The sequence below is a fragment of the Procambarus clarkii genome, chromosome 28, assembly GCF_040958095.1.
Source record: "Procambarus clarkii isolate CNS0578487 chromosome 28, FALCON_Pclarkii_2.0, whole genome shotgun sequence".
NCBI classification, from domain to species: Eukaryota; Metazoa; Arthropoda; class Malacostraca; order Decapoda; family Cambaridae; genus Procambarus; species Procambarus clarkii.
The window spans coordinates 22473138-22493149 of NC_091177.1; the positions used below are offsets into that span (position 1 = coordinate 22473138).

The 20012-nt window shown below is 39.6% G+C and overlaps 1 protein-coding gene across 1 annotated transcript in view; it reads right to left on the minus strand.

The window, feature by feature from the left end:
* The window catches only part of LOC123755099 (uncharacterized), a 159690-nt gene that overhangs the window by 103507 nt on the left and 36171 nt on the right, over positions 1-20012 (minus strand). Inside the window, exon 9 of the mRNA XM_069332676.1 lies at positions 14832-15073. Within this exon, the coding sequence (XP_069188777.1) occupies positions 14832-15073 (242 nt within the window). The remainder of the gene's footprint in view (positions 1-14831; positions 15074-20012) is intronic.

The following is a 20012-nucleotide window of genomic DNA, read 5'->3' on the forward strand; positions in this document are numbered from 1 at the left end:
AAGTTTTCATGAATTAATTGTTTTTCGACTACCTAACCTACCTAACCAAACCTAACCTAACTTTTTCTGCTACCTAACCTAACCTAACCTATAAAGATAGGTTAGGTTAGGTTAGGTAGGGTTGGTTAGGTTCGGTCATATATCTACGTTAATTTTAACTCCAATAAAATAAAATTGACCTCATACATAATGAAATAGGTAGCTTTATCATTTCATAAGAAAAAAAATTAGAGAAAATATATGAATTCAGGAAAACTTGGCTTATTAGGCAAATCGGGCCTTGCATAGTAGGCTGAGAAGTGAGTTCTGGCTACTAGGTACGACATATATATATATATATATATATATATATATATATATATATATATATATGTCGTACCTAGTAGCCAGAACGCACTTCTCAGCCTACTATGCAAGGCCCGATTTGCCTAATAAGCCAAGTTTTCATGAATTAATGTTTTTTCGCCGACCTAACCTACCTAACCTAACCTAACCTACCTTTTTCGGTTACCTAACCCAACCTAACCTATAAAGATAGGTTAGGTTAGGTTAGGTAGGGTTGGTTAGGTTCGGTCATATATCTACGTTAATTTTAACTACAATAAAACAAAATTGACCTCATACATAATGAAATGGGTAGCTTTATCATTTCATAAGAAAAAAAATAGAGAAAATATATTAATTCAGGAAAACTTGGCTTATTAGGCAAATCGGGCCTTGCATAGTAGGCTGAGAAGTGAGTTCTGGCTACTAGGTACGACATATATATATATATATATATATATATATATATATATATATGTCGTACCTAGTAGCCAGAACTCACTTCTCAGCCTACTATGCAAGGCCCGATTTGCCTAATAAGCCTAGTTTTCATGAATTAATGTTTTTTCGACTATCTAACCTACCTAACCTAACCTAACCTAACGTTTTCGGCTATCTAACCTAACCTAACCTATAAAGATAGGTTAGGTTAGGTTAGGTAGGGTTGGTTAGGTTCGGTCATATATCTACGTTAATTTTAACTCCAATAAAAAAAAATTGACCTCATACATAATGAAATGGGTAGCTTTATCATTTCATAAGAAAAAAAATTGAGAAAATATATTAATTCAGTAAAACTTGGCTTATTAGGCAAATCGGGCCTTGCATAGTAGGCTGAGAAGTGAGTTCTGGCTATTAGGTACGACATATATATATATATATATATATATATATATATATGTCGTACCTAATAGCCAGAACGCACTTCTCAGCCTACTATTCAAGGCGCGATTTGCTTAATAAGCCAAGTTTTCATGAATTAATGTTTTTTCGTCTACCTAACCTACCTAACCTAACCTAACCTAGCTTTTTTTGGCTACCTAACCTAACCTTACCTATAAATATAGGTTAGGTTAGGTTAGGTAGGGTTGGTTAGGTTCGGTCATATATCTACGTTAATTTTAACTCCAATAAAAAAAAATTGACCTCATACATAGAGAAAAAGGTTGCTTTATCATTTCATAAGAAAAAAATTATAGTAAATATATTAATTCAGGAAAACTTGTCTTATTAGGCAAATCGGGCCTTGAATAGTAGGCTGTGAAGTGAGTTCTGGCTACTAGATACGACATATATATATATATATATATATATATATATATATATATATATGTCGTACCTAGTAGCCAGAACGCACTTCTCGGCCTACTATGCAAGGCCTGATTTGCCTAATAAGCCAAGTTTTCCTGAATTAATATATTTTCTCTAATTTTTTTCTTATGAAATGATAAAGCTACCCATTTCATTATGTATGAGGTCAATTTTTTTTTATTGGAGTTAAAATTAACGTAGATATATGCCCGAACCTAACCAACCCTACCTAACCTAACCTAACCTATCTTTATAGGTAAGGTTTGGCTAGGTAGCCGAAAAAGTTAGGTTAGGTTAGGTTAGGTAGGTTAGGTAGTCGAAAAACAATTAATTCATGAAAACTTGGCTTATTAGGCAAAACGGGCCTTGAATAATAGGCTGAGAAGTGCGTTCTGGCTACTAGGTACGACATATATATATATATATATATATATATATATATATATATATATATATATATATATATATATATATATATATATATTTATATATATATATATATATATATATATATATATATATATATATATATATATATATATATATATATATATGTCGTACCTAGTAGCCAGAACGCACTTTTCAGCCTACTATTCAAGGCCCGATTTGCCTAATAAGCCAAGTTTTCTTGAAATAATATATTTTCTCTAATTTTTTTCTTATAAAATGATAAAGCTACCCATTTCATTATGTATGAGGTCAATTTTTTTGTATTGGAGTTAAAATTAACGTAGATATATGACCGAACCTAACCAACCCTACCTAACCTAACCTAACCTATCTTTATTGGTTAGGTTAGGTTAGGTAGCCGAAAAAGTTAGGTTAGGTTAGGTTAGGTAGGTTAGGTAGTCGTAAAAAAATTATTTCATGAAAACTTGGCTTATTAGGCAAATCGGGCCTTGCATAGTAGGCAGAGAAGTGCGTTCTGGCTACTAGGTACGACATATATATATATATATATATATATATATATATATATATATATATATATATATATATATATATATATATATATATATATATATATATATATATATATATCTGAAAACTCACACCCCAGAAGTGACTCGAACCCATACTCCCAGAAGCAACGCATCTGGTATGTACAAGACGCCTTAATCCACTTGACCATCACGACCGGACATAATGAGGTGATAGCCGAGGCTATTTGAACCACCCCACCGCCGGCACTCGGAAAGTTATCTTGGGCATAGCATTTTACCAAATCACCTCATTCTTTGGGGCAACACGTGAGGAACACAAATGCGAACAAGCCTGAATGGTCCCCAGGACATATGCAACTGAAAACTCACACCCCAGAAGTGACTCGAACCCATACTCCCAGAAGCAACGCATCTGGTATGTACAAGACGCCTTAATCCACTTGACCATCACGACCGGACATAATGAGGTGATAGCCGAGGCTATTTGAACCACCCCACCGCCGGCACTCGGATAGTTATCTTGGGCATAGCATTTTACCAAATCACCTCATTCTTTGGGGCAACACGTGAGGAACACAAATGCGAACAAGCCTGAATGGTCCCCAGGACATATGCAACTGAAAACTCACACCCCAGAAGTGACTCGAACCCATACTCCCAGAAGCAACGCATCTGGTATGTACAAGACGCCTTAATCCACTTGACCATCACGACCGGACATAATGAGGTGATAGCCGAGGCTATTTGAACCACCCCACCGCCGGCACTCGGATAGTTATCTTGGGCATAGCATTTTACCAAATCACCTCATTCTTTGGGGCAACACGTGAGGAACACAAATGCGAACAAGCCTGAATGGTCCCCAGGACATATGCAACTGAAAACTCACACCCCAGAAGTGACTCGAACCCATACTCCCAGAAGCAACGCATCTGGTATGTACAAGACGCCTTAATCCACTTGACCATCACGACCGGACATAATGAGGTGATAGCCGAGGCTATTTGAACCACCCCACCGCCGGCACTCGGATAGTTATCTTGGGCATAGCATTTTACCAAATCACCTCATTCTTTGGGGCAACACGTGAGGAACACAAATGCGAACAAGCCTGAATGGTCCCCAGGACATATGCAACTGAAAACTCACACCCCAGAAGTGACTCGAACCCATACTCCCAGAAGCAACGCATCTGGTATGTACAAGACGCCTTAATCCACTTGACCATCACGACCGGACATAATGAGGTGATAGCCGAGGCTATTTGAACCACCCCACCGCCGGCACTCGGATAGTTATCTTGGGCATAGCATTTTACCAAATCACCTCATTCTTTGGGGCAACACGTGAGGAACACAAATGCGAACAAGCCTGAATGGTCCCCAGGACATATGCAACTGAAAACTCACACCCCAGAAGTGACTCGAACCCATACTCCCAGAAGCAACGCATCTGGTATGTACAAGACGCCTTAATCCACTTGACCATCACGACCGGACATAATGAGGTGATAGCCGAGGCTATTTGAACCACCCCACCGCCGGCACTCGGATAGTTATCTTGGGCATAGCATTTTACCAAATCACCTCATTCTTTGGGGCAACACGTGAGGAACACAAATGCGAACAAGCCTGAATGGTCCCCAGGACATATGCAACTGAAAACTCACACCCCAGAAGTGACTCGAACCCATACTCCCAGAAGCAACGCATCTGGTATGTACAAGACGCCTTAATCCACTTGACCATCACGACCGGACATAATGAGGTGATAGCCGAGGCTATTTGAACCACCCCACCGCCGGCACTCGGATAGTTATCTTGGGCATAGCATTTTACCAAATCACCTCATTCTTTGGGGCAACACGTGAGGAACACAAATGCGAACAAGCCTGAATGGTCCCCAGGACATATGCAACTGAAAACTCACACCCCAGAAGTGACTCGAACCCATACTCCCAGAAGCAACGCATCTGGTATGTACAAGACGCCTTAATCCACTTGACCATCACGACCGGACATAATGAGGTGATAGCCGAGGCTATTTGAACCACCCCACCGCCGGCACTCGGATAGTTATCTTGGGCATAGCATTTTACCAAATCACCTCATTCTTTGGGGCAACACGTGAGGAACACAAATGCGAACAAGCCTGAATGGTCCCCAGGACATATGCAACTGAAAACTCACACCCCAGAAGTGACTCGAACCCATACTCCCAGAAGCAACGCATCTGGTATGTACAAGACGCCTTAATCCACTTGATTAAGGATTAATCCACTTCACTTCTGGGGTGTGAGTTTTCAGTTGCATATGTCCTGGGGACCATTCAGGCTTGTTCGCATTTGTGTTCCTCACGTGTTGCCCCAAAGAATGAGGTGATTTGGTAAAATGCTATGCCCAAGATAACTATCCGAGTGCCGGCGGTGGGGTGGTTCAAATAGCCTCGGCTATCACCTCATTATGTCCGGTCGTGATGGTCAAGTGGATTAAGGCGTCTTGTACATACCAGATGCGTTGCTTCTGGGAGTATGGGTTCGAGTCACTTCTGGGGTGTGAGTTTTCAGTTGCATATGTCCTGGGGACCATTCAGGCTTGTTCGCATTTGTGTTCCTCACGTGTTGCCCCAAAGAATGAGGTGATTTGGTAAAATGCTATGCCCAAGATAACTATCCGAGTGCCGGCGGTGGGGTGGTTCAAATAGCCTCGGCTATCACCTCATTATGTCCGGTCGTGATGGTCAAGTGGATTAAGGCGTCTTGTACATACCAGATGCGTTGCTTCTGGGAGTATGGGTTCGAGTCACTTCTGGGGTGTGAGTTTTCAGTTGCATATGTCCTGGGGACCATTCAGGCTTGTTCGCATTTGTGTTCCTCACGTGTTGCCCCAAAGAATGAGGTGATTTGGTAAAATGCTATGCCCAAGATAACTATCCGAGTGCCGGCGGTGGGGTGGTTCAAATAGCCTCGGCTATCACCTCATTATGTCCGGTCGTGATGGTCAAGTGGATTAAGGCGTCTTGTACATACCAGATGCGTTGCTTCTGGGAGTATGGGTTCGAGTCACTTCTGGGGTGTGAGTTTTCAGTTGCATATGTCCTGGGGACCATTCAGGCTTGTTCGCATTTGTGTTCCTCACGTGTTGCCCCAAAGAATGAGGTGATTTGGTAAAATGCTATGCCCAAGATAACTATCCGAGTGCCGGCGGTGGGGTGGTTCAAATAGCCTCGGCTATCACCTCATTATGTCCGGTCGTGATGGTCAAGTGGATTAAGGCGTCTTGTACATACCAGATGCGTTGCTTCTGGGAGTATGGGTTCGAGTCACTTCTGGGGTGTGAGTTTTCAGTTGCATATGTCCTGGGGACCATTCAGGCTTGTTCGCATTTGTGTTCCTCACGTGTTGCCCCAAAGAATGAGGTGATTTGGTAAAATGCTATGCCCAAGATAACTATCCGAGTGCCGGCGGTGGGGTGGTTCAAATAGCCTCGGCTATCACCTCATTATGTCCGGTCGTGATGGTCAAGTGGATTAAGGCGTCTTGTACATACCAGATGCGTTGCTTCTGGGAGTATGGGTTCGAGTCACTTCTGGGGTGTGAGTTTTCAGTTGCATATGTCCTGGGGACCATTCAGGCTTGTTCGCATTTGTGTTCCTCACGTGTTGCCCCAAAGAATGAGGTGATTTGGTAAAATGCTATGCCCAAGATAACTATCCGAGTGCCGGCGGTGGGGTGGTTCAAATAGCCTCGGCTATCACCTCATTATGTCCGGTCGTGATGGTCAAGTGGATTAAGGCGTCTTGTACATACCAGATGCGTTGCTTCTGGGAGTATGGGTTCGAGTCACTTCTGGGGTGTGAGTTTTCAGTTGCATATGTCCTGGGGACCATTCAGGCTTGTTCGCATATATATATATATATATATATATATATATATATATATATATATATATATATATATATATATATATATGTCGTACCTAGTAGCCAGAACGCACTTCTCAGCCTACCATGCAAGGCCTGATTTGCCTAATAAGCCAAGTTTTTACGAATTAATCTTTTTTCGACTACCTAACCTTTTCGGCTACCTAACCTAACCTAACCTATAAAGATAGGTTAGGTTAGGTTAGGTAGGGTTGGTTAGGTTCGGTCATATATCTACGTTAATTTTAACTCCAATAAAAAAAAGGATCTCATACATAATGAAATGGGTAGCTTTATCATTTCATAAGAAAAAATTTGAGAAATTATATTAATTCATGAAAACTTGGCTTATTACGCAAATCGGGCCTTGCATTGTAGGCTGAGAAGTGCGTTCTGGCTACTAGGTACGACATATATATATATATATATATATATATATATATATATATATATATATATATATATATATATATATATATATATATATATATATATATATATATATATATATATATATATATATATATATATATATATATATATATATATGTCGTACCTAATAGCCAGAACGCACTTTTTGGCCTACTATTCATGGCCCGATTTGCCTAAAAAGCCAAGTTTTCCTGAATTAATGTATTTTCTCTAATTTTTTTCCTATGAAATGATAAATCTACCCTTTTCATTATGTATGAGGTCAATTTTTCTTTATTGGAGTTAAAATTAACGTAGATATATGACCGAACCTAACCAACCCTACCTAACCTAACCTAACCTATCTTTATAGGTTAGGTTAGGTTAGGTAGCCGAAAAAGTTAGGTTAGGTTAGGTTAGGTAGGTTAGGTAGTCGAAAAACAATTAATTCATGAAAACTTGGCTTATTAGGCAAATCGGGCCTTGCATAGTAGGCTGAGAAGTGCGTTCTGGCTACTAGGTACGACATATATATATATATATATATATATATATATATATATATATATATATATATGTATATATATCTTGTACACTAAGGAAACGAACATAGGAATGTGCCTAAATGCCAACAGCGACTGCCCAGACAGGTACAAGAGGAGTGTTGTTAACGCTTATGTCGACCGTGCTCTCAGCCACAGCTCAGAATAGAAGCAAGTCGACGAAGAACTCTGTAGGGTAAGGCAGGTCCTAGTCAACAACGGCTTCTCCAATGGTTTCGTCGAAGACATCATAAGAAGGAAAGTGAAACGACATGCAACCTCTGAAGAGACACGAACACAGCACCTATACCCTCTATTAGACTATTTTACAGGAACTTCTTTTCCACAGCTCATAAAACGGAGGAAAGGGTCCTGAAAGATATTGTTAATAGAAACGTTATCCCTACAGACAAAAATCAGAGGATACAACTCATGATTTACTATAAAACCAGAAAAACGGCCAGCCTACTCATGAGAAACTCTCCAGACACAAAGCAGAACGCTTTAAAAGAGACCAACGTCGTCTGTGCCTTCAAATGCCCTCTTGGGGACTGTAAGCTCCAAAAAAAACAGTATATAGGCAAGACAACAATATCTCTTTCTAAGCGTTTAACGATGCATAAGCAACAGGGATCCATTAAGGAACATATAATCTCTTTCCACAACCAAACCATCGCCACAGAAATCCTAGTAAACAACACAGAAATCATCGATAGATACAGCGATAGCAGGCGGCTTGACGTCTGCGAGGCACTACACATCAAGAAGTCAACACCAGCAATCAACAGCCAATTAATGCACAATTATATTCTACCCACCTCAAGACTCCACTCCAATATAGAAGCATCAAGAAATATGGACCAATAGGCTTTCTACAATCACTTCCATTCAATACCCATTGTTTCGTGTTCTGTCTTGTGTTTAGGAATTTAATACCCTATTAATACCACCTCACCCCATCCACCTCACTCAAATGCAGATATAAACAAATCGAAGATGTGTAAGTTCTATTCAGTTGTGTATTTGTAAACTAAAGTCTTTGAAAATGTAATAAGTTTTACGAAACGCGCTCAAGTGTCGCGTCAGACTAGAAATAAAAATTAATTTTGGAGAATTGATTTTTGAATTACCACCAACAGTGAAAAGAAACGTATGAAAGATCGAGAAAATTCGTGTTAGAATTATTAATCTTACTTTTTCGGTCATATTTAATAATATATATCTACAGGAAAGACTGCTACCAAAATATACTAATATTAAAACGCACGACCCAGCAGCAAGGAATCAAGCTTTCAAGATTAAATATCGCCAGGATCTGATTCGTGATCAGATATACAAGGCAGAAAATGAAATCAAAGACAACAAAATGCAACTACTTCATGCTACAAACGAATGGAGAAATAGCAACATCGACGAAAATCTCTGTATCCGCATTGAACAACACCTCGACATCCTCACAGACCGACATCACCTCAGCACTGAAACAAGGATTATCAAGAAACTGACAACGTTATATGGAGGACCTATGGCAATTCCACGACCAAGAGATGGCTTCCTGAACCTTGCAGGAATTAACCTCACTGAGGACCAAGTTACTCTCCTAAATCTGGGTATAAACTGTCACGTTATGTCCAGACCGAGTGAGATGGCCCGGAAAGTGGAGTTGGAAATTCTGTTGGACAACATATTCGACCTCGAGACACAAAAGAAGGTCACTACCAAAGATACCTTACAAGCAGAACTTATTGTGGAAGGAGGAAAGAATCGAGGCAACTAAAGAAGCACCATACTGTCCCCCGAGCTCAAAGCGGCAGCTAAAAGCCTTCGTGAGAACAAGGAGATAGTTCTCAGGAGAGGTGACAAGTCGCCAATATACGTCATTCTTAAAAAAGACGAATATCTGGCGAAAATGAACCTCATACTCTCTGACCAAACTAAATTCCAAATGGTAACGAAGGACACTACAGCAGAATTGAAAGCAAAGGTCAACAAACTGATCGAAACTGTGAACGCCAAGAAATCCGAACTCCACCTGCCAAAGATTATTGGGGAATATAAACCTGGATATGCGTATGGAAATGTCAAGACACACAAGCCTGGAAACCCACTTCGGCCAATCATCAGCCAGATATCCACACCCACGTACAGACTGGCGAAGCGACTCAACGGCCTGCTGACTCCTTATGTCCCTTGCGCCTTCAGCCTGAAGTCTCCAAAGGAATTTGTTGACTTACTGTGGGGCACACGGGCCACAGGGATAAGAGCCTCGTTATACGTAGAATCACTGTTTACCAACGTACCTGTGGACGAGACAATCGGGATGATAGCCGACAGAGTGTATCGTGATCCGGCCTGTACTCCTCTTGACATACCAGAAAATATTCTAAGGAAACTACTCAAAGCTTGTACTAAAGAGGCACCCTTCTTGAGCCCGGATGGGCACATGTATAAGCAAGTAGATGGGGTCGCCATGGGTTCTCCCCTAGGTGTCCTGTTTGCAAACTTCTACATGGGTACCATCGAACAAAAATTCTTAGTCAACATGAACTTGAAACCGGCCATATACTGCAGGTATGTTGACCACATTTTTACACAGGTACCTGATGTCAGACATCTGCAGGAGCTGAAGGAGGCATTTGAGCAGAGTTCTATGCTGCGTTTCACTTACGAGATGGAAAAGGATGGGAAGCTGCCCTTTCTAGATGTAACAGTCATGGAAAAGAGCGGAGGTTTCCACACTGCAGTCTACACTAAGGAAACGAACATAGGAATGTGCCTGAATGCCAACAGCGACTGCCCAGACAGGTACAAGAGGAGTGTTGTTAACGCTTATGTCGACCGTGCTCTCAGCCACAGCTCAGAATGGAAGCAAGTCGACGAAGAACTCTGAAGGGTAAGGCAGGTCCTAGTCAACAACGGCTTCTCCAATGGTTTCGTCGAAGACATCATAAGAAGGAAAGTGAAACGCCATGCAACCTCTGAAGAGACAACTAACACAACACCTATACCCCCTATTAGACTATTTTACAGGAACTTCTTTTCCACAGCTCATAAAACGGAGGAAAGGGTCCTGAAAGATATTGTTAATAGAAACGTTATCCCTACAGACAAAAATCAGAGGATACAACTCATGATTTACTATAAAACCAGAAAAACGGCCAGCCTACTTATGAGAAACTCTCCAGACACAAAGCAGAACGCTTTAAAAGAGACCAACGTCGTCTGTGCCTTCAAATGCCTTCTTGGTGACTGTAAGCTCCAAAAAACCCAGTATATAGGCAAGACAACAATATCTCTTTCTAAGCGTTTAACGATGCATAAGCAACAGGGCTCCATTCAGGAACATATAATCTCTTCCCACAACCAAACCATCGCCACAGAAATCCTAGTAAACAACATAGAAATCATCGATAGATACAGCGATAGCAGGCGGCTTGACGCCTGCGAGGCACTACACATCAAGAAGTCAACACCAGCAATCAACAGCCAATTAATGCACAACTATATTCTACCCACCTCAAGACTCCGCTCCAATATAGAAGCATCAAGAAATATGGACCAATAGGCTTTCTACAATCACTTCCATTCAATACCCATTGTTTCGTGTTCTGTCTTGTGTTTAGGAATTTAATACCCTATTAATACCACCTCACTCAAATGTAGATATAAACAAATTGAAGATGTGTAAGTTCTTCTTCTCCTACGGGAGACATCTCCCATCACGCAGGGTGCAGTCGCACCTCCACAGATCTCCAGTATCAGCTTTTGATACTGGTAATGGCTCAACAGGACCACCACTTACGGGCTATTAATGACCGTGCCACCTCTTGGGTGGCTTAATCTTCATCATCATCATCATCATCGTGTAAGTTCTATTTAGTTGTGTATGTGTAAACTAAAGTCTTTGAAAATGTAATAAGTTTTACGAAACGCGCTCAAGTGTCGCATCAGACTAGAAATAAAAATGAATTTTGGAGAATTGATTTTTGAATTACCACCAACAGTGAAAAGAAACGTACGAAAGATCGAGAAAATTCGTGTTAGAATTATTAATCTCACTTTTTTGGTCATATTTAATAATATATATATATATATATATATATATATATATATATATATATATATATATATATATATATATATATATATATATATATATATATATATATATGTATAACTGAAAACTCACACCCCAGAAGTGACTCGAACCCATACTCCCAGAAGCAACGCAACTGGTATGTACAAGACGCCTTAATCCACTTGACCATCACGACCGGACATAATGAGGTGATAGCCATTTGTGTTCCTCACGTGTGCCCCAAAGAATGAGGTGATTTGGTAAAATGCTATGCCCAAGATTACTATCCGAGTGCCGGCGGTGGGGTGGTTCAAATAGCCTCGGCTATCACCTCATTATGTCCGGTCGTGATGGTCAAGTGGATTAAGGCGTCTTGTACATACCAGTTGCGTTGCTTCTGGGAGTATGGGTTCAAGTCACTTCTGGGGTGTGAGTTTTCAGTTGCATATTGTCCTGGGGACCATTCAGGCTTGTTCGCATATATATATATATATATATATATATATATATATATATATATATATATATATATATATATATATATATATATATATATATATATATATATATATATAAGAATAAAGGTAACTGCAGAAGGCCTATTGACCCATGCGAGGCAGCTCCTATTTATAACCACCCAATCCTACTCATACATATACATGTCCATCCCACGCTTTTATATATATATATATATATATATATATATATATATATATATATATATATATATATATATATATATATATATATATATATATATATATATATATATATATATATATATATATATATATATGTCGTACCTAGTAGCCAGAAAGCACTTCTCAGCCTACTATGCAGGGCCCGATTTGCCTAATAAGCCAAGTTTTACTGAATTAATATATTTTCTCTAATTTTTTTCTTATGAAATGATAAAGCTACCCATTTCATCAAGTATGAGGTCAATTTTTTTTAATTGGAGGTAAAATTAACGTAGATATATGACCGAACCTAACCAACCCTACCTAACCTAACCTAACCTATCTTTATAGGTTAGGTTAGGTTAGGTAGCCGAAAACGTTAGGTTAGGTTAGGTTAGGTAGGTTAGGTAGACGAAAAACAATTAATTCATGAAAACTTGGCTTATTAGGCAAATCAGGCCTTGCATAGTAGGCTGAGAAGTGCGTTCTGGCTATTAGGTACGACATATATATATATATATATATATATATATATATATATATATATATATATATATATATATATATATACATATATATATATATATATATATAAATATATATATATATATATATATATATATATATATATATATATATATATATATATATATATATATATATATATATATATATATATATATATATATGTCGTACCTAGTAGCCAGAACGCACTTCTCAGCCTACTATGCAAGGCCCGATTTACCTAATAAGCCGAGTTTTCATTAATTAATTATTTTTCGACTACCTAACCTACCTAACCTAACCTAACCTAACTTTTTCGGCTACCTAACCTAACCTAACCTATAAAAATAGGTTAGGTTAGGTTAGGTAGGGTTGGTTAGGTTCGGTCATATATCTACGTTAATTTTAACTCCAATAAAAAAAACTTGACCTCATACATAATGAAATGGGTAGCTTTATTATTTCGGAAGAAAAACATTAGAGAAAATATATTAATTCATGAAAACTTGGCTTATTAGGCAAATCGGGCCTTGCATAGTAGGCTGAGAAGTGCGTTCTGGCTACTAGGTACGACATATATATATATATATATATATATATATATATATATATATATATATATATATATATATATATATATATATATATATATATATATATATATATATATATATATATATATATATATATATAAAAGCGTGGGATGGACATGTATATGTATGAGTAGGATTGGGTGGTTATAAATAGGAGCTGCCTCGCATGGGTCAATAGGCCTTCTGCAGTTACCTTTATTCTTATGTTCATATGTTTTTATGTTCGTTTCCCCTGCTGTAGTTAGTTTGGTAGCACTGTAGTAGCTAATATTTTACCCTTGTAGAATTTAATTTTTATCCTCGGAGTAGTTATTTTGTTACCTCTGTAACAAAATAACCTCTGTTGTTTGTTACCTCTGTTGTTTGTTACCTCTATTAGTTATTTACCCCTGTAGTAGATAGTTACGCATGTAGCAATTTGTTACCCCTGTAGTTGGTTTGTTACCCCCTGTAATAATTGTTTTTTATCCCTGAAGTAGTTAGTTTCTACAACTATAAGAGTTTTTTACCATTGTTTTAATTTGTTTCCCCTGTAGTAGTTTTACCCTTGCTGTAGTTTGTTTCTTGTTATTGTAGTTGTTAGTTTGTTACCTCTGTATTGATTAGTTTGTTGCCCTTGTATTAGTTTGTTTCCCTCTATAGTAGGTTGTTTGTTAATCTTAAGAAGTTAATATGGTTTCCCCCTGTAGTAGGTAGATTTTTATGCCAGAAATCGTTTATTACCCCTGAGATAGATTGTCACTCATGTGGCAGTTTGTTACCCCTGTAGTAGTTAGTTTGTTACCCCTGTAGTAGTTAGTTTGTTACCACTGTAGTAGTTAGTTTGTTACCCCTGTAGTAGTTAGTTTGTTACCCCTGTAGTAGTTAGTTTGTTACCCCTGTAGTAGTTAGTTTGTTACCCCTGTAGTAGTTAGTTTGTTACCCCTGTAGTAGTTAGTTTGTTACCCCTGTAGTAGTTAGTTTGTTACCCCTGTAGTAGTTAGTTTGTTACCCCCGTAGTAGTTAGTTTGTTACCCCCGTAGTAGTTAGTTTGTTACCCCCGTAGTAGTTAGTTTGTTACCCCCATAGTAGTTAGTTTGTTACCCCCGTAGTAGTTAGTTTGTTACCCCCGTAGTAGTTAGTTTGTTACCCCCGTAGTAGTTAGTTTGTTACCCCCGTAGTAGTTAGTTTGTTACCCCCGTAGTAGTTAGTTTGTTACCCCCGTAGTAGTTAGTTTGTTACCACTGCTGTAGTTACTTTGTTGACCGTGGAGAAGCTGGCTGCCCCTATGCTAGTTAGTTTGATACACCTGTAGTAGTTAGTTTGTTACCCCCAGAGTACTTTGTTGCCCGAGTGTAGTGAGTTTGATTTCTGTGTAGAAGTAGAAGTTAGCTTGATACTCTTGTAGTGGTCTGTTTCCCCTGTAGTAGTTAATTTGTTACATTAAATAAGATAATACACATAAAATATATAATTAAGCAAACTGTAAGACACGCCAAGAGAACAGTTTACACTGAATGAAAACTCTTTGGAAAGATCAGTACCTGAAAATGGCCTTATCAGCGACAAGTTTTCCGGCAGTAGTGTAGGTTTGAGAGATGTGACAGTCATCGGGTCAGAGGGATATCCTCTGAGGTACTCGATGACTTTCAGGCGCTCCGGCGAGGGTCCTGCTATGGTGCAGAAGTCGGTCTCCTCCCTCTGCAGCTGACCCATCATGCCGGTGAAGACCCCGTCATCCTTCAGCAGACCCCACGAGAGCTCCGGCTCCTCTCGTATCTCGAAGCTGTGTGTGCAGTGATAATCACCACAGGTTATTCTTATGGTTCACAGACTCAGGTGCTCGCTTCTGCAACTGAATCCTCGCAGACACAGCCAGGGAACTACTCACTCAGACCATGACTCCATCTAATGACCGAACGTAAACAAGCTTCGCCAGAACTAACAAAAGCTGTTCTGAAGAACAAAATATAAAGTGCTAATAAAAATCAAGAAGAAAAACTAAGTTGAGATTAAGCTTTAATGAAGACATCTCACCTGTAAGGGCTTCATTAGATTTAACATCTACACAGGGCTAGGATTTATACGATGCCAGGAAGGTGAGCTGATGGTGAAGGTTGAGGTCAGAAAGGTGAGATGAATATGGGGGTAGGAAGGTTAAAGCCATGAAGGTGAGGTGAAGGTGAGGGGTTCAGGCCAGGAAAGTAAAGAGAAGGTGAGGGTTAAGGTCAGAATGGCGAGAGTCGGGGGCCAGGAAAGTGAGGTGAATATGGGAGATGAAATGGAAGTTAGGAAGGTGATGTATAGGTGGAGCCCAGGAAGGTGAGATGAATGTAAGAGATGAGGCCAGGAAGGTGAGTTGAATGTGAGTGTTGAGGCCAGGAAGGTGAGGTGACTGTGAGTGTTGAGGCTAGGAAGGTGAGTTGAATGTGAGTGTTGAGGCCAGGAAGGTGAGGTAACTGTGAGTGTTGAGGCTAGGAAGGTGAGGTGAATGTGAGTGTTGAGTCCGGGAAGGTGAGATGAATGTGAGTGTTGAGGCCAGGAAGGTGAGGTGAATGCGAGTGTTGAGGCCAGGAAGGTGAGGTGAATGCGAGTGTTGAGGCCAGGAAGGTGAGGTGAATGCGAGTGTTGAGGCCAGGAAGGTGAGGTGAATGCGAGTGTTGAGGCCAGGAAGGGGTGGTGAATGTTAGTGTTGAGGCCAGGAAGGTAAGGTGTGTTACGTACTCCTAGCTGAATACGTTTATAAATTTAATAAACTTATTCGGTTCCATTTCATCATATAGGTACATATATTATATTTTGGTAAATTATCGTGTGGTGTGGCAATGTCAGTGGGGGACAGGAGCGCGGTTGCTCTTCCCATGTCTAATACCTGTTAGATTCGGGAAATTAGAATTGCTGGACCTGTTCAGTTTGGGAGTTCCAGATGTCACTTTTACTAAGTTTATATAATTGTTTATTTACTGTAATTAAGCAGGTGGCATTGTACTTATATATTTTGCAAGTTACTGTAATTAAGCAGGTGGCATTGTACTTATATATTTTGCAAGTAACTATTATATTTAATTTGCATTCTTATATGTTTTGAGAACACGTGGTTGTTCAATTAGTTTTAAATATTAAAAAGTCTGCATTTTTCATCCCTCATCCTGGATGAGGCTGAGAAGGAGAGAATTATGGGTAGCGACAGAGCGAGGGCCAGGAGAGATCACATCTTTGTAGAGTTAAGTCTGTAACATTCATGTTGTGCCATATTTTTATATATTATATTATATGAGACAATACTTTTTGTTGGTTGTATAAGTTAACTTGACCATCTGTGTTTTTATATTATACTGTATTGAATATATATATTATAAGTTATATGTATAATTCTTCAGTCCTAAGGGAGAAATACTTTTCATTCTTAGCCTGTTATCATTCATGGGGTTACACTGGTGACCCGGTCTTGAGAACAGCAGTTTGTAGTAGCCCTAGATAATTAAGGTCCATGCTGTTGATAGGGTCACGAGCCGTAACGAACGATAGGTAACAAGAGTTATGGGGGCCGGTCGGGAGATATTGTTCCCACTTAAACATAACTGTGCTAATCTAACCTGCCTTTCTAGAGTACCAGTGTGCTAGGTGTCTGTGTGTTTTATAAGAACTATTTCATGTGCCAAGCAAGCCTTCCTGTGTGTCAAGTAACAACGTTTCACGAGTTTGAGGTAAGTCATCCTATATATTTTGTTTGTGCAGTGAGGCCAAGCGAATTTTCAGTGTTGTGACAATTTTACAGTGAAGTGTAGTGCAGTGCCATTGTTTTAATTGTTGTTGTGAATCAAGTGCCAAGTGTTAGTAACGATGGAGAGTCAAGTGTTGTCGCTGTTGGCTCATCCAGACTTTGAGGGAATTAAGAACCTAAAAAAGTCTGAGTTAGTACAAATGGCAAATCTGTTGGATTTGACCGCCAACAATAGAATGGTTAAAGCCCAAATTGTGAAAGTCATTGTGACGCATTTTGTTGAGAATGGAGAGTTAGACGAAGAAATTCTGGAGGAGTTTAGAGAGGAGTCAAGTGATCAGATGACGTTAAAGCGTCTTGAGTTAGAAGCTCGTCAATTAGAGCTTGAAGCTCAAAAGGAACAGAAACTATTAGAGATTGAAGCTCAAAAGCAACAGAAATTATTAGAGGTGGAAGCTCAGCAGAGGGAGCTTGAGACTAGGCGTTTAGAACTTGAGGCACAAAATAGAAGATGTTTAATTGAGTTGCAACTAGAAGCAACAAGCCGAGGAACAAACTAGGCAATTAGAGATTCAACAACAGATGGCTGACACTAATTATAGGCTTGAAACACAGCGTATGGCAGCTGGGCATGGAAATACTAGTAATGTTTCAACAAATAGTGATAATAATCCCATAAGGATGAATACGTATATAGAGTTACCCAAGTTTAATGAGGAGGATCCTGAGGTTTTCTTTGCACATTTTTATAAGATTGTCATCAGTATGAACTGGCCAAGGGATCAATGGGTAGCCATTATGCAGTCTCAATTTAAGGGGCGTAGTCAGGAGGTTTTTACATCCCAACCTGACGCTCATAGTTTTGATTATGAATTTGTAAAGAAAAGCATCTTAAATGCGTATCAATTAAATCCAGAGGCACACTGGCAGAAGTTTCGGAACCTAAGGAGGGTAAGCGATCAGACAATAGCAGATTTTACTGGTCAGAAGACGAATTTTTGCAACAGATGGTTAAAGTCACTTTCAGTAACTGAGTTTGATGCTCTAAAGAATCTTCTTATAATGGAAGAAGTAGTGTCATGTCTCCCAGACAAGTTGTCTACTTTTATGGCAGAACAAAAGAATGTAACAGACATTTATGAGCTGTCAAAGCTCGCGGATGAGCATGAGTTGTTGACTAAGGCCCAGTTTATGGCCACTTCACCTAAGTCTAGTCGTAGAGTAAATTATAATGCTCACCGAACTCCTTATCAGAATCCATCCAGTCCTAGTGCTCCAGTTACTCCCATGAGCTCTTCTCTTGCAAAACCTAACCCTGCTACCTCATTGTCAGGAATGTCAAATAATAATAAGGTTACTTCTAAACCTACAGTTGGTTCCACAGGTGTGTCCACTGTAAGGTCCTGTTCCCATTGTAAGAGAAAAGGCCATGGAATTAATTCCTGTTTTATATTGCACCCTGAGTTACGACCAACTGGTCTCATTTATTGTAGAGGTGTGCAAAATAAATTTACTAATAAACATGTAACTGTAAACCCCAGTTGGGTCAAACAGTATTCACCATATATGTCTTCAGGTGAAGTTTTGTGTATTAATGGGAAGTGGAAGCCAGTGGTTATTCTTCGTGATACAGGTGCTTCCCAAACCATAATTTCATCCAGTATTCTTTCTGATGTTGAAAAGAGAGAGACTGGAAAGTTTGTAGTTCTTCAGAGTGTTGCAGGATGTAAAACTGTACCTCTAATAGACATTAATTTCAGATCCACCATTACACCAAGTTTATGCACTGTGAGTGTTAGTACACAGTTGCCCATCCCAGGTGTGGATGTTATATTGGGTAATGATGTGGCCATAAATCATGTTGTGGGTGAGATTGATCCCCGTTTGTGTAAACAGCCAGTTGCAGACCATGTTTATTCTGCCTGTGCTGAAATTATTTCTATGAATGAACAACCTGTTGTAGAAGATGGTTTTGTCCATTCTACCTGTGCTGATGTCAGTACTATTATAAATGCAGTTGTCAGTTCTAATGTTGTTACTCAAGCATTTGTTCCAGTAACCAGTACCCCTTCAGTGGAGAAGTGGGATGTGGTTGTTCCAGATTCTTGTGTGGCCGACCTAGTTGTTGAGAGTAAGCCTGATACTATGACTCTGCTTTATTCCAATAAATTGGGAAAGGATGTCCATGTACCATTGTCTTGCCCGCTCACTACGAACGTTGTGCCAGGAGTTGAGAGAAACTTGAAAGCCACGACTCTATTGTATTCCAGCCAAATGAATGGTTTAGGACAAGATGTCGGGTTGGCAGAAGTATTCCCGCTCACTCCAAGTTTAGAATCAGTTGTCGAGAGTAAGTCTGTTGTAGAGGCCCCGCCTCACCCTAGTCAAGGTGATAGTATAGGGGAGGAGGTCAAACTACCTGTTACTTGCCCGCTCGCTTCAGATTCCCTAAATTTATGTGCATTGAGTAGAACTGAGCCTAAGATTTCAGAGAGAAGCAAGGAGACAGTCTGTACTGTAGATCCAGTTCTGGAGAGTGTGGGAAAGCAGCCAGAGGATCAGCTTCTGTTGAGTAGATGGAGACCCATTGAGCCTCCCTCTTCAGTTGTCTGTGAGGATGTGACCCAGCTTGGTAGTGTTATTATTGATTGTGAGCAGACAGTACTCTGAGCAGCTCCAGATGTCATGGGAGGAAATTTTGGTAAAACAATTAAGAGTGGTAAAGTAGCATTTGGATCTAAGTTGCGGAGATTTGTGGGTTGTGATTCTTATTCCATGTGGAGTAAGTATTTCTCATTGTGTACAATGAGTCAGAGTGTGTGTAGGATGTTGGAATCTACTTTTATTCTGCAGGAGCTATTGTCTTGTGAAGTAATGGACTGTGGGACATCTTTGTCCAGCCTTGTGGTTGAGCAGAGAGAGTTTACTCAAGTAGGTTGTGCATCTAGTTGTTATGAGGAAGTGGTGAGTTATACTAGAGCAGTGTCTCTATATTCAGATC